Source organism: Antechinus flavipes, chromosome 2 (assembly GCF_016432865.1).
Source record: "Antechinus flavipes isolate AdamAnt ecotype Samford, QLD, Australia chromosome 2, AdamAnt_v2, whole genome shotgun sequence".
NCBI lineage: Eukaryota > Metazoa > Chordata > Mammalia > Dasyuromorphia > Dasyuridae > Antechinus > Antechinus flavipes.
The window spans coordinates 397,683,214-397,697,639 of NC_067399.1; the positions used below are offsets into that span (position 1 = coordinate 397,683,214).

General features: G+C 39.4%; 1 protein-coding gene across 3 annotated transcripts in view; it reads right to left on the reverse strand.

Moving 5' to 3' along the window:
* Positions 1-14,426, reverse strand: part of DPYSL3 (dihydropyrimidinase like 3) — a 127,880-nt gene that overhangs the window by 60,151 nt on the left and 53,303 nt on the right. Inside the window, exon 1 of one of the 3 annotated variants that reach the window (XM_051978667.1) lies at positions 1,898-1,997. The exons of the other annotated variants lie outside the window; for them this stretch is intronic. Within the exon in view, the coding sequence (XP_051834627.1) occupies positions 1,898-1,975 (78 nt within the window). The 5' untranslated portion in view covers positions 1,976-1,997. Of the gene's footprint in view, positions 1-1,897; positions 1,998-14,426 lie in introns of those variants that run through there. 3 annotated transcript variants of the gene reach the window in all.

A 14,426-nucleotide genomic window follows, 5' to 3' on the forward strand; every position in this document is an offset into this window, starting at 1 on the left:
TAATAAAAAAAGAAACCTGTTATTTCTCCACAGATATTGGTTTATCTCCCAATGAGGAATTTCTTTCTACCAATTCAGATAGACATTTAATGCTTCCCCCATTTAATGCTGGGGGTAGGAGAGGGTGAGTAGGTAGAAAGGTCAGGGGTCCTGAAAAGTTAAGTGACTTAGCCAGGATCATACAGAAGGCAAACCTCAAACTCAAATCTTTTGCTTCTCTAGATGCCACACCATGTGCTTAATGTTTTATCTAACCGAATTACATTCATATCTGGCACAGTAAGACTTCTAATACTCCTTTCTCAAATTCACATTTGTTCCACTATTCCTATCTATACCAGAGACATCCAGACAACAGCCAGACTAAGCTTTGTTAAGTGCTCACTCTATGGCAGAAATCATGCTGCAAAGAGTAAGACGGACAGGAGCCTGTTTCTGTTGTCTTCCTGCATGATACTGAGGAAGCTGCTTCCCTCTTTCATCTGTAAAAGGTGATTAGACTAAATCATACTATCACCATTTTCAAACTAGAAGGAAATTTTAGAGGCCGTTTAATTCCTCTAAGTAATCCTTAGGATCCTTCCTGGTTCACAATTCTATTCCACTTTCTTTTGTTTTAAAGTTTTTGCAAAAGGGCCCCAACAAAAGTAAAAAGCAGAAGCTGAAAATTCTGGCTCCTGTTTATCAATAGGAAAGAAAGATGACATGGCTGAGGGCTTCTCTCACTGGGCATGTCAGTTCTATATGTCTTGAACTTAACCTGCAAAATCACAGCCATTAAGTTTCAGGGGCTGGTTGGTCCAGCCCAATGGAAAGTCCAAAGGCAGCTATTTTTGGCTCTCAAGCCTGGAGGATCTGTTCTATCTCCTTGTCATTAAACACCAAGGGTAGCCATGGGCACTGGCTTGGGAACAGAGTAAAGTCAGCATAAATGTAGGTAAACTTTGATTTTAAAGATTCTAAAAGAGAGGTGTCCCTCTTGAAAAAAAAAAACTGACCAAAAAAAAAAAAAAAAACCAATTAGTGGGTTTTTATTTTCACTTTAAAGACTCTCAGACATAAACTCCTAGAAGAGGCTTCAGAGTTCATTAGTCCAATTTTCTTATTTTATGAATAATAATTTAAGTATTACTTATAATATATAATAATAATTAAGTATTAAGAGCTGATCTTGGCATAATTGTGTTTACACAGCTATATAATTTAAGATAGAGTAATAGATAGATAATTTAAGTATAATCAAACCCAGACAAATGTACTGTTCCATGCTTGCCTCTGACATATACTGTCTATGTGGCCCTAAGTTATTTAACCTCCCAATGTCCAAGGAAAGGAAGGAAGGAGGGAAGACAAGGGAAATGGAGAGGGGGGAGGAAGGGAAGGAGGGAAGGGAAGAGAGAAGGAAGGAAAAAGAAATATGGAGAGAAAGAAAAAGGAAAAACAGGAAGGTAGAGAAAAGCAAAAGACAAGGATGGAGAAAAAGAAAAAGAATGAGGGAGGCAAAGGAAAGGGAAGGAGGTAGGGAGAAAGAGTGAGAGAAGGGGGAGAAATGGAGGGGAGGGAAGGAGAATAGGGAAAGGAAAAGAGAGAAACTGAGATTTTTAAAGTATTTATGCCCATTATCTCATTTGAGCCTTCCTATGATCCTGCAGTCTTGCCCAAGGTCACACAGTTTATAAATAAAAAACAAAAAAATTTTTAAAGCAGTCTTTCAAAAAGAATTCCATTACCAGGTTCATTTTAACAGCAAGCTCCCTGTCTATATTCAAGATTGATTTCAATTTACAAAAACCTTTTCTATGCAGCCAGTTACTCAGAAATACATTTATTACACTTGATATCAGGGTCCACAGATCCTCCCTTCCCCCCCCCCACCTCCCTGCCCACAGGCAGTTACCTGCTGACTCGACTCTTCCATAGTTTTCCCCTCCTCCTCCTTTATGACATTTTGTCCTTGCCTAAAGTATAATTTCATTCCTTTATATTTACAGATATTTAAAGCTGTTTAGTTCATCACCAAAAAAGAGGCTCAATTCTCCTAAGAAAGGATCATAAAAATGGAAGGAAGGATGGAAGGGAGGGAGGAAGGGAGGAAGGGAGGAAGGGAGGGGAGAAGGAAGGGGAGGGGAGGAGGAAGAGAGGGAGGGAGGAAAAAAGGAAGGAAGGGAGGAAAGAAGGAATGAAAGAAGGAAGGAAGGAAGGAAGAAAGGAAGGAAGGAAGGAAGGAAGGAAAGAAGGAAGGAAGGAAGGGAGGGAGGGAGGGAGGGAGAGAGGGAGGAAGGAAGGAAGGAAGAGAGGGAGGGAGGGAGGGAGGGAGGGAGGAAGGAAGGAAGGAAGGGAGGGAGGGAGGAGTAAAGGAAGGGAGGAAGGAGTGAAGGAAGGAAGAAGGGAGGGAGGGAAGAAAAAAGATATCTAACAGCAGCTATTACAAGACACAAATCACCACTGTTCAACTTATATGGGCAGCAATAGTAGGTGCCACAACTGCAGACAAGATTCTGAAGGCCCAGCAACAGAGTGGAGATGAGGAGCCAAATGTGACCAACTTGTTGGGCTCCAACCCAAACAAGAGAAGAATCAGTATCTTCTGATGGAGAACAGCAAAAGTGATGAGACAGCAGGAGCTCAGAAAACAGCGCCCAGGTCAGCCAGCTAGAAAGTGTCTGAAGCAAGACACGAACCGAGGTTCCTCTGACTCCAGTCTGGCCTCAAATGAGATACTAGCACAGCTGGTTACACAGCAGGATTTAGGAAGTGCGGGTTTCCGTTACTTCCCTACTATACCATCTATGCAGCTTTAAACATGCTCCCGCTTAAAAAGAAAAGTGAATGGGAAGTCCTACAGCTCAATTTTTAAGGAGTCACTCAGGGAATATTTTTACCAGCTGAAATGAAAGCAGCTAGCTGTTCTGGGGGCGGTTCTGGGTATTTCCCTGGAGTGCCGGCAGTCTAGGTTCAATAGTCGGAGGCTGCCATAAGAAAGTCACTCGACGTACACAGTAGTAGGTTTCACCGTCCACCTTGAGGAAGATCAGCAGTCCATCCAACACAACAGAGAAAAAGTTAGCTATTTTTTCCTAACTATAGCCTATCTTTAAAAAACTTCGTTTATTTAAAGGAAAGACTAAGATCCTATATCTTGTTAAATTCACATACCCATCTGAGCTTATCCAATGCCTTTTGTCACGTGAGGAAAAACTGAGGTCAGTTTTCCAACTTGTAAACAAATGTGTAAATTCAGGGACATGTGGCTGAGTCTACAAACTCAAACACACTGAAAATCTCTGCCATTACATCAGGTCAAATAAATGTCAGATTTTAAATACCTCCTGTGTGCTAAGCATTGTGTTGGGCATCATGTGGTGGGAGATAATAAAGTATATAAGAGAAGACAGGCTTTGTATCTTTATTATTTGAGTGATTTGGGGCAACTCCCTTCCCTTCTGATATTTCAGTTCACTTATTTGTAAAATGAGGAGACAAGATGAGATGATATTTATATTCTGATCCTGCTTTAAATCTTCTGATCTTTCAATTCCCTACTTTAGAAGAGCATAGCATATAGTTAGATAAAACAGAGACAAACATAGCATAGATTAACACAGAAATTGATTATGTTGCAATACAACTAAAACAAATGAAAATACAACAGAATTGAAAACAATTTATATTTACATAAATTGCAAAAGCATATGTTTTCCAAAGCAAGTTCACTCCCAATGGTCTTCTCTGATCTGCTAGTTACAGTAAACGCCATATAGTTGGTACTTAGCATTATTACTAGATAGTTTTATGTCTCTCTTCTTATCTCCCTACGTTCAAATTCTTAAGAGACAGCTAGCTCGATGTGGTTAAAACATTTGGCTGGGCTGAATGGTGCATGTCCTTGATTCCACTTACTAGGGAGGTTCCCTCTATCTTGCTGTGACAACTGAATGTCCATACTAAGTATATGATTAATGTGGTGAACCCCCCAGAAGCAGGGGCCAGAAGGGTTATCTCAGGAGAGAAAAACCAGCTTAGGTTGGAATTAGTGTAGGTCAAAGTTCCTCTGTCAATCAGTAGTGGAATTGGCCAGGAATTGTAGTGAAATTGTGTTTCCAGCCTAGGTGAAATGGGGGAACTGGTCTTTTTTTAAATGAATAAATGAACAAGTGAATCAAAACCATATGACTTCTCTACTTAATATAAGATTGTTGAGGACAGGGAAAATTTCCTTTTTGTTTTTGTACTATCACAGTTCTTACATTTTAGTAAGAATATTAAACATACTGTCAGATAAGGTCAATTATGTTGGTTGTAAGGTTTTTTTCTTTTTTAATCTTTGTTTCTTAAAAAGACATCGGATGGGAAGAATATTGGCAGAAAAATTTATTAAAAAAATAAATGGTATCATTGGAAAAAAAAGTTTTATTTCTTATAAGCAGTAGATGGGAATTCTGAGAATTATCCCTTAGTCAAATACTAGTAGTTTTTACAGGCTATGAAACTTACTGAATTGAATTCTTTTTAGATTCTCAAGCTCTGTTTCCCAAAATCTATAAAATGATAAAAATGGAGGTTATGTCTGCACCACTTCAAAAGGTGGAGAGAAAAATACTTCATAAGCCTTTCATGGAAATGTGTGCTATTAAAAGAGCAGATAATAGAGTTTGTGCAAGCATGAGATAAACTTCCTTCAATCTGAACAAACCTCCAACAGAGAGGCCTGACAGGTGCAGAGGGAAATGTTTAAAATATGTGAAGAAATAACATTTTGTTCCAATGGTCCATAAGAGCAAAAAAGTGAGAAAGGGAACCCATAAATAAGCCCAGCCTTCTTAAGAGAAGATTTTGTTATGCAAATGAAGGGTTGATCTGTACTAATTGCTGTAAATGATTCTAATGACTTTATTTGCAGTTTACACAAGGGCATAAATAGACCTTAATTAAAGGCATTATTTTTGTCCCCGTTCAACCTTGGTCATGTCGCCAATTCTGTCAGTCTCGAGGAAGAGATGAAAGTCTATAAAAACTTCTTTACAATGGCTGAAGAAAGAAAATATAAGTACTTTTTTAGTCTGACTATACCATAAGAAGGGCCCTGAAATTCACAGAGGATGTGTCCAGATGCAGCAGTGGGAGGGGAGAGACTTCTAGGGAGGAAAGGAGTCTCAGTAATGGATGGGTTCCTCCAGCAACACATTTCACCCAGAGCAGCCAGGATTACAATAGGGCTTTGTTTGTGCTGGCAAGCCTTGCCAAGGCTGTTCCCCAGCAATCAGTCTCTAAGCCAGTGGCTGTCAGGTCACGTCTTTAACTCTTAGGAGCTTGGAGAACAGGATTTGGCTACTTTCAGTTGAGAGGAAGTGCATGGAAAAAACAGGCAGGTTAGGAAAGAAGGCCACCAGAATGGAGACATTTCAGAGAGACTTTCTTGTCTCCAACCATTACTCAATTTATGTCCCTAAAAAAACAAACAAACAAAAAGAAAGTGTCTCTAGGCTTTTGTTAACATTTATGGAAATCAATCTATAAGCATTTATGAAGTGCTTACTGTGTACCACACACTAAATTAAATTTAGAATTTCAAAGACAACATGGATCAGTCCCTGCACTTTTAAAAAAACGTATTTTCTTCAGCAGAATGGTCACTTGAAATTCAAACTCTTGGGACAAACAGGTCAAAACAAATCTTCCACAGACAAGCCATGGGAAAAAATCTCAAGTACAAGACCTCCTTAGGTACAAGGCTTGGTGAGGGGAGAAGACCCCAGAACACTGTTCCTTTAGGAAGAACTGGGAGGTGGCTGATGGGGACTTTGTTAACAATCAGACTGGGACCGGGAAGAGTTCAACTGGGATGCAGCTAGCTCTATTACCTTCCTATTTCAACTAATAATAATAATTAAGTACTAAATTTAGTTTTTACCTACTGAAGAAATACAAAAGCTGTCAGCACCCTCTAAATTTCAGCATCCTGAAACAAAAGTCCAGTTACCTCACTCTGGTTATAGCTCTGAATTATAGAATAAAGTTTTTTTTTTAACTATAGGCAACACTCTCAAATTTTGCTCCATTCTTCCTTGAAAGGTAGCTTTTGTGAATATGAATATTCACTTTTTATAATTTTCTGAGCAATTATCCTCCCTAGACTATTCCCAATGGTCTAACTACACCTTTACTAATGTTAGAAAAGCATTGTGGAACCGTTGGATAAAAAATGGCAATGATCTTTTTCTCTATGTCCTTCAACCTCCACCAGGGCACTAGAGGAATCTATGAAGGTCTTTCATTTAAAGAAGGACTGAGGGATTTTTATATCTCTTTATAGATAGGTTGATACAGATATATGTAGCTAATTATCACATTATATATGTGTATACATTTCCATATATATTAACATATAATGTAACATAGATAACATATATGACTATAACAATGGAAAAAACAAAAATATTAAACTGAAACTAAAATCATGTAACTAGGACTCCATAGAGAACTGAGAAAATGTATTTTTCTCTTTACACTGTATTAGTTAGGGAGTGTGAGTACAGAATACTGAATATGTTGTTAGATGTGATCTATGTATTGGGTTTTTAAATTTCGTTTTCTTTTTTAATCTTTGTTACAAGAGAAGACACTGTAAGTTACTGGAAGGGACATACACAGAAAAATAGATAAATATAAATAACAAATAATAATAAAAACAAAAGACATCAAAAAGTGTTTTGATTTTTATGAGCAAATAGATGGAAATTCTTAGACCCTATTGCTTCCCCAATTCAGTCATTTTCTATCATTTCTAATATCATCTTACTTTCTCCCAAGTCCAAGTAACTGTGGACAAAGGAGGAAGGAAGATAGCAAAAGCAAGGACTATGGAACTCTGGGTGTAAAGCTAAGAAAAGATAGTAAGAGGATATAGGTTAACTGTGAGAGAATGTTTACAGATGGATCTTTTTAATTTATTAAAAACCATCTAAAAATCCCATACCTTTATTTTACAGATAATGGACCTAAAATCCAAAAATGAAGAGTTTCTTCCCAGAGTCACAAAGTTTTCAGTTGCAAAAGCAGGATTGGAACTCAGTTCCCCACGGTGTTTCCCCCACCCCAAATTCCATTTTGCTAAAGAAAGATACTATTATCCATCTGTTACTCTGGTAAGCTTTTCCTTTATGCTTATTTTAAAACATCTTCCTTAATATTGCCATTTCAAAACATTCCTGTTTCCTTCCTACTTAATTATTTGGCTCTTCAAAGGGAGGGAAAAAAAATGAGATGAAACAATGAGAAATGTCTTTAATTTAAGATGAGCTTAAGAGTAGGGTCCTGGACCACTGTAGAGATCTCCCTCTGCCCCATATCTGGGTGTGTCCACTTAATATTCCTTAGAATTGGCTCTAGGAAGATCAAGAAATCTGGCTTTAGAAAAGTGGGATCTTCTGGTGAAAGAAAAAAAAAAGACCAAGGAAAGGGCCCACAGAGAGACTGCCAGGCCATTTCCAAGGCACATTTCTGCATTAAAGTGCTACAGGAAAATATTATTATTTTATAAATTATATTGTTTTATTAGTTAATGCTTTATTATCAATTTATACTCTAATATAATTTATTATAAATTATAATAATTTATATTATTTTACTATCTTGTAACTGGCCACACTGCTCTAGGAGTAATGCCAGAAATTTTCTCAGACAACTGGCGGTGGCAGCAAAGGACTGGTCCTATCTGCAAATACTGCCACTGACCCACTATCCGCAAGACCCGCACACTCTGGTGTTTTTTTTCAGCAGGGTGATGGCATTTGGCTGGACCAGCGCCACTTGTCATCCTGGCTCTCCCTGAACATGATCTTCGGAGGCAACTCTCGTGACTTAAAAGGCCAGAGTCTACAGGTGTGGAATTTAAAGGGAGTCTGGGTGTCAGAGAGATCCAAGTTCTAGACTCTCTTCTGGGGCTTTAGATCTTTAGCAGCCTCTTGGGTCCCAGTTTCATCACCTGTCCCACAGAAAGAGCCTTGACACTTACCCTTGTGACCACAGGCAGGCCATCATGGTACACAGAGGAGAGAAGAACACAAGATCTGGAATCTTGGTCTTGAACTTTGGCTCTGCCATTTACTAAGTAAGGCACACAAACTCAAATCACTTCCTCCCTCTCCTGTTTGACCTCAATTACTTCATCTTTATTCAAAGACTCTATTACAAGGGTATTGGGCCTAAATGACTTCTAAGGTGGCCTCTTTGAAGGCTAATACTCTGTGACCTAAAGTTTATTTCAACCATCCAAATGAGATGTAACTAAACTGGCAACCTCTGTTTTCACCATAGGAAACAGGAACCAATTTTCTGTCAGAAAAATTGCTTTTTCACCTGGACCTCACAAGCCCTTTTCCTTGTTCTCAAAGGTTCCCTGTTTGGCTTGAGAAGAATTTCTTTGATATAAAGAAAAAAATGGAGGAAGTGAACATTAACATGAGGGTGTAGCCAGAAACTAATTAATCTCTGCATTAAACAGGCATGAGTATTCATCCCAACTGGAATTCATTTGCTAACACAGAGTTCTTATATTCCCAAACCATTATAAATACTCACTTGGGAGCAAAAGGATGCATCTGCCCTAAAGACTTTTTTTCTTTATATTTGATAAACTATGATGAGGTCAGAGGATACTAATCAGAAAAGTAGAGGCAGGTAATCCATTCAAGGAACAGAGTAGCTGGCCTGAAATTAAGAAGTTGTTCAGTCATTTTTCAGTTGTATGTGACTGTGATGCCATTTGGGTTTTTTTTTTTTTTGGCAAAAATATTGGAGCGGTTTGCCATTTCTTTCTCCTGCTCCTTTTATGGATGAAAAAACTGAGGCAAACTAGGTTAAGTGACTTGTCCAGGGAAATACAGCTGGTAAATGTCTAAATCACCTTTGAATCCAGTTCAAATCTTGTCTATTTACTAGATATATGACCCTAAACAAAGCACTTTAACTTCTATTTGCTTCAGTTTCCTTATCTGTGAAGTGGGTATAATAATAACACCTATTTCAAAGGGTTGTTGTGAGAATCAAATAAAATAATCTGCAAAATGTTTGTAGCAGTAAATTGTGGGAAATGAGTAGATGTCTTATCAATTGGGGAATGGACAAATAAGTTGTGCTAAATGAAGATAATGGAATATTATTGTTCTATAAAAATGATGAACAAGTTGATTTTTAAAAGGTCTTGAAAGATTTCTATGAACTGATGCTGAGTGAAACAAGAAGAACCAGGAATACATTATACACAATAACAGCAAGAATGTGCTACAATCAACTATGATTGATTCTTCTCAGTGGTGAAGTGATGCAAGGCAATCCCAACAAACTTTGGACACAAAATGCCATCTGCATCCAGAAAAAGAAATATGGACATTGGATATAAACCAACACATGCTATGGTCACTTCTTTTTTCTGTTTTTTTTTTCCCTTTCATATGTTTTTTCCTTTTTGCTCTGATTTTTTCTCTCCCAACATGATTCATAAAGCAATTTGTATTTAAATAAATAAATATAAAGCTTTTTGCAAATCTTAAAGCACTATATCAACACTATTATCAGCACCACTGTCAGGTGACAGCTTTAGCAAAGAGGCATTCTTAGACAAATTTTACTAATCTTATTGAAAATCACCATATAATTTCACCAAAACTATAAAGGGATTCATTAATCCTAAGTAAGATTTATATAGAGCTCTCCTTCAGATATTTCAGTTTATTTCTCATACTCCTCAAATCTTTGATCTCATACTTATGCCCTCAAGGGAGACAACTGGACAGGGCAATTTCTCTTTTCAATCAACAAGCATTTATTTGTTAAACACCTACTGCTTAGCTGTTCCAGGCATGGAGGGAGAGGGAAATCAGCACAGTATAAAATCTCCATTTTACAAATGGGGAAATTGAGGCTGAGAGAGTATTAAGACACCTAACCCTGTGGACCTCGTCCATATTTCCTTGTCAACAAAATAAGGAAGTGATGACCTCTAATGTCTTTTCCAACTCTGGGTTTCTAATCTCATGATTCTATGGGTAAGTACAAGCCTTCTGAGGTCATCTAGGTCATTCTACAGCCAATAACCTCAGAAAACACTCTGGAGACTTCAAGGTCTTTTTTGTTTACCAAGACCTACAAAAAAGAGGTCTTTACTATCTGGTTCCAATCTCACATTTCCCCTCACAAAACACTTCCAAGTTAATTCTCTGTATTTCCACATTCTTCTCAGCCTTCCAAATAACTAGACCAAATCCTCTGAGTGAAGGTCCAAATTAGGAGGTGCCATGTAAGTGGGAACCCTCCAAGGACTACCCTTTGGTCCCATTTGCCAAAGATGAAATCACACATCCATCATGGACAAAACCTTCACAGTATTTAAACAAAGAGCTAACAACTGCATGTCTCTGTTATTCAGCAGTTTTTGACTTAACTCTCCTCTCTCTTACCCCATTCTTCATTCATTTTCTTTTTCCAATCTCAGGTATTTGCCAGCCATTAAGCTCACAAAAGTGATACAATTTCTGTCCTCATCAAGTTTACATTCTTAATTAAGTTATCACTCAATGATTGACAACTGGTTCTATAGTTCAGTAAGACTGGGGAAAGGGAAAGGGAGCAAAATCTGGAAAATGACTAAAGTTTCATCTCTTCACATTAATACACAATTTAGAATCTGAGAGCCCTTACTGCATGCTAAGCAATAAAATAAACACCAACTTTAGGTAAGACATAAACTTCTGTCTTCATGTAGCTTTCAGTTTTTCTCAAGGATGAAAAGCCTGAAAGAAATAACTATGAGAGAAAATGTTCAGAGTTATTAGAAAAAAAAGTCTAAAGAGGAGAAGGTCTTTATCGGTTAAGAAGAAATCAAAGGAAGAGTCACCTAGGAGAGTATCCCTTGATCCAGGCTTTAAAAGCTGAGCCGGAGGTGCTCAACAGCTGAAAAAGGAGGGGAAGGGCATATTACAGGCACTGGGAATGGTGAGGGAAAGGCTTTGGGTAAAAATAATACTAATTTTAAAGGTAAGAGAGGCTGTCAGCAAACAAGAACAAAGGACAGTTCTTTAAGACTTAGGGAAAACCCCCAATTCCCTGTGCTCCACAATTATGCTTTCCTGTTATAGAGATCTGAATCCTGCCAGAATGGAATCCTTGGGAGGATAAGGTACAATGGGGATTCTGCCATTTATGCAGAATGTCTCAGGGGAAGCATCTTCCCGCCATCATGCTGCCCCACCCTGAGCTGCACCGAGATATAGACTGCATAGGCGGAGCAACCCACCCAACATCTCCAGCCCTAACACTTTAAAGTGAGATCGGCAGACAGGGAAGAGTTAAGTACTCAGTGAGGGCTCTGGGAGATTTCAATTCAATACAATTCAGCAATATTTTTTATCTGCCAGGTACCAGACTAGCTACTGGGCTGTACACAACCCCTGCTCCCTAAATCTACAACCTAACAAATGAAATATGGCACGTTTCATACAGAGTTCTGTGAAACAAAGTAGGATGTAACAGGCAGAATGGAGAACTCCAGACAAAATGTGAGGTTTCTTTGGGGGGAGGGGAAGGGAGACAGGCGTGAATTTTCAATTTGGACAATTGTGGAGGAGAGGGCATCTAAACTGGTTTTTGAAGAAAGACCAGCCTATCAACAGGTGGAACCTTGAAGAGAATATATATTCTAAGTTGGGGGAAATAGCCTGTGGAAGAATACTGACACAGTGAAGTAGGACAAAACTGAGTGACATGGGGGGGAGGGGGGTGGAAGGGAGCTGGAGGGTAGAGTTCATAAAAAGGAGTGATGGGTAATGAGACTGGAAAGACAGGCTGAAGTCAGACTATAAGAAGTCTTAAATGATATGTTAAAAAATAAAAAACAATTTCTAGAAACGAGACCTCCCAGTCAAAGCACCAGCCCTAAACTCTTAGGTCTCTGATGAATGGATTTCAACAAACAGCCTGGGAAATTGGTTCCCAGCCTGGCAAAAATCAGTCACCATTCTAAGTTCAGGGCTATCATTCCTTGTCCCTGGGGAGGTGGCTTTATTCCCAAGGTTTGTGGCCAGGAAAGCAAAGAGAAAAAAGGATAGAAACCAAGTGATACAAATGTCACTTTGGTCCAAATCATGGGGGAAGGGATAAAGAAGAAAGGGGAGTCAAGGAGCAGGCTTAAGGCCAAAAAAAAAAAAAAAACCTGTACCCATTTGACTGGTGTTCTACTGAGAGCCTTTGGATACTGAGAGTAGAGTCAGCTTTGAAGGAAATTAGCAATCCAAATCTCACCATATTCTGAAAAATTCTTTGGAGTAAGTATGGAAGAGAATCTATTGAAAGGGTGTGTAGACTCTCATGGATTTCTGTGTTTCTAAGGCAATTTGTGGTCAATATGTATAACCTATAGTTTTATAAGTTATACACACATAAACCTATATGTAACATTTGAAAAATTCTTTTTACACATTGCCCATGCTTTCCAAAAAACACACAAAACAGGACAAATTTCTAGAAGTACATCGGTGGACTATTGTTTGTCTTCATCCAACAATGACCCTGTAAGAGTTGTCAGAGCTTTGATGTTGGAGACATCCTCCTTACATTATCATATAAAGCTTGCCCAGTTCTGAATCACAGATTATATTTGAAATAGGAGCCCTTGAGACAATGAGACACCACCATCTCTCCTACCAGGGCTAAAGTGGTCTCAAGAAGGAAAAGACTTAATCCAAACTCCCAGCTGAGATTGCATCCCAAGGAGGTAATATCTGGAGAGTCAAACCCCACCCATCCTGCGTTCCACTCAAAGACAAGACATCCCCTAAAACCTTTTTCATCTTTCCTCAGAGGTGTCATGAATGGTGGCCCTGGGAGTGGGTGGGACCTTCTATGCTACAACACTGGTCAGAGCCCACAGGAAAAATCATTCTAGCTTTTGGATTGGCCGAATGCAATAATTACAGACGTGCTGTCTATTCCAAGCCCACGAATGAGTAAGGAGCACCATGTACTGTGTGTAAAGCACTGCAATGGATGAATACATGTATGAATCATGTGCCAGCACATACATGTAACATCTCTAAAGAAAGCAGTCCTTGCCTACTTCTGCACAGATTAATGCAAAAATGGAGGTTTTGTTCCAATTACCTTCATTTTTCAATGACTCAAGAATCTGTTCTACAATGCTCATTCCGCAGGGATTTGAGAAAGGAAAAAAAAAATTAGGAGTAGCCTAAGCCTAACCCCCCCCTCAATATTTCTAAATTATTTCATTTAAGAGATGCTGGCAAAGGGAAAAAGAGAAAAGGCTTTGGTTACAAAACCTAGTGCTTATTTGAAGCTTAAGCTGAGCCCTGGTGAGTTTTCCCAAGGACAAGCGGGACATTTAATAAGGTGTCGGTGAAGGCACTGAAGCCCAGCCCTAGAAAACAGCAAAAGATTGATGCCTTCCCTGGTGGCTTGCATTGCAATTCAAATAAAGTACCAATATAGATATGGGCATCAATAAATCCGGGGTATCTCACCTAGTAAGGGCCTGAAATGATCATTCATAATGGATATGGGCACAATGGCAAATGGGACTGACCAAAGCCGCCCAAAATCTGTGTGCCTTCAGCAAATTAATTAGCTGATAACAGGTAGCAGCAAAGGCATCAAACATCTGCAAAGCCATTTCTGGTGCCGGGTTTATCACTTCCTTTGTTCGCCTTGCAAAGATGGAGTAGCCAACCAATTCCCCCCAGTCCACACCCCATCCCACAAAAGGTTTAATTAAATTCACTGGAAACAAAGCACAGCTGCATTCCTTGCCTCTAAAACAAAAAACAAATAATACTAAAAAGCCAGGTCCATTAGAGTCCAGGAGGGTCGTCCTGCTATTACAATATTCCGTTTCCTCACATCCAGAATAAAGCAGGGGAGAGGGCCGGGTCTCTGGGGATGGGCATGGCCCACACCTCCTGGGAGATGCAGATCCAGTACCTGACTCTAGCATCCACCACCCCGCCCTGGCCACACGCCTCGGCCACCACCCTCCTCCCGCCCTTGTGCATACAAAGCTAGATGCACCCGGTGCAAGGGGAAACAAACTCAAATCTTAGGTTTAAAAAAAAAAAAGAAAGAAAGAAAAGCCCGCACTGCCCGCCCAGGTTTTTCTCAAACGACAGATTTAAAATAATTCGCGGTTAGCGCTTCGGGCTAGGAGAAGAAAAATCCGGTTCCTATTTTGCCCTCGTTTGTTCCAACCCGGCACATGACGCACCAAAACATGAAGCAAAAGGAAAGGGGGGAAGAACAGGGCCGTACAAAGGGGAACAAAGTTGAAGGCGACTTAATCCTCCGGGGGGGGGGGGGGGAAGCGACATCCACCCTGGCCCCTTGAGGGGGCAGAGCTGTAACGCAGCACGGGTGGCGTCCTT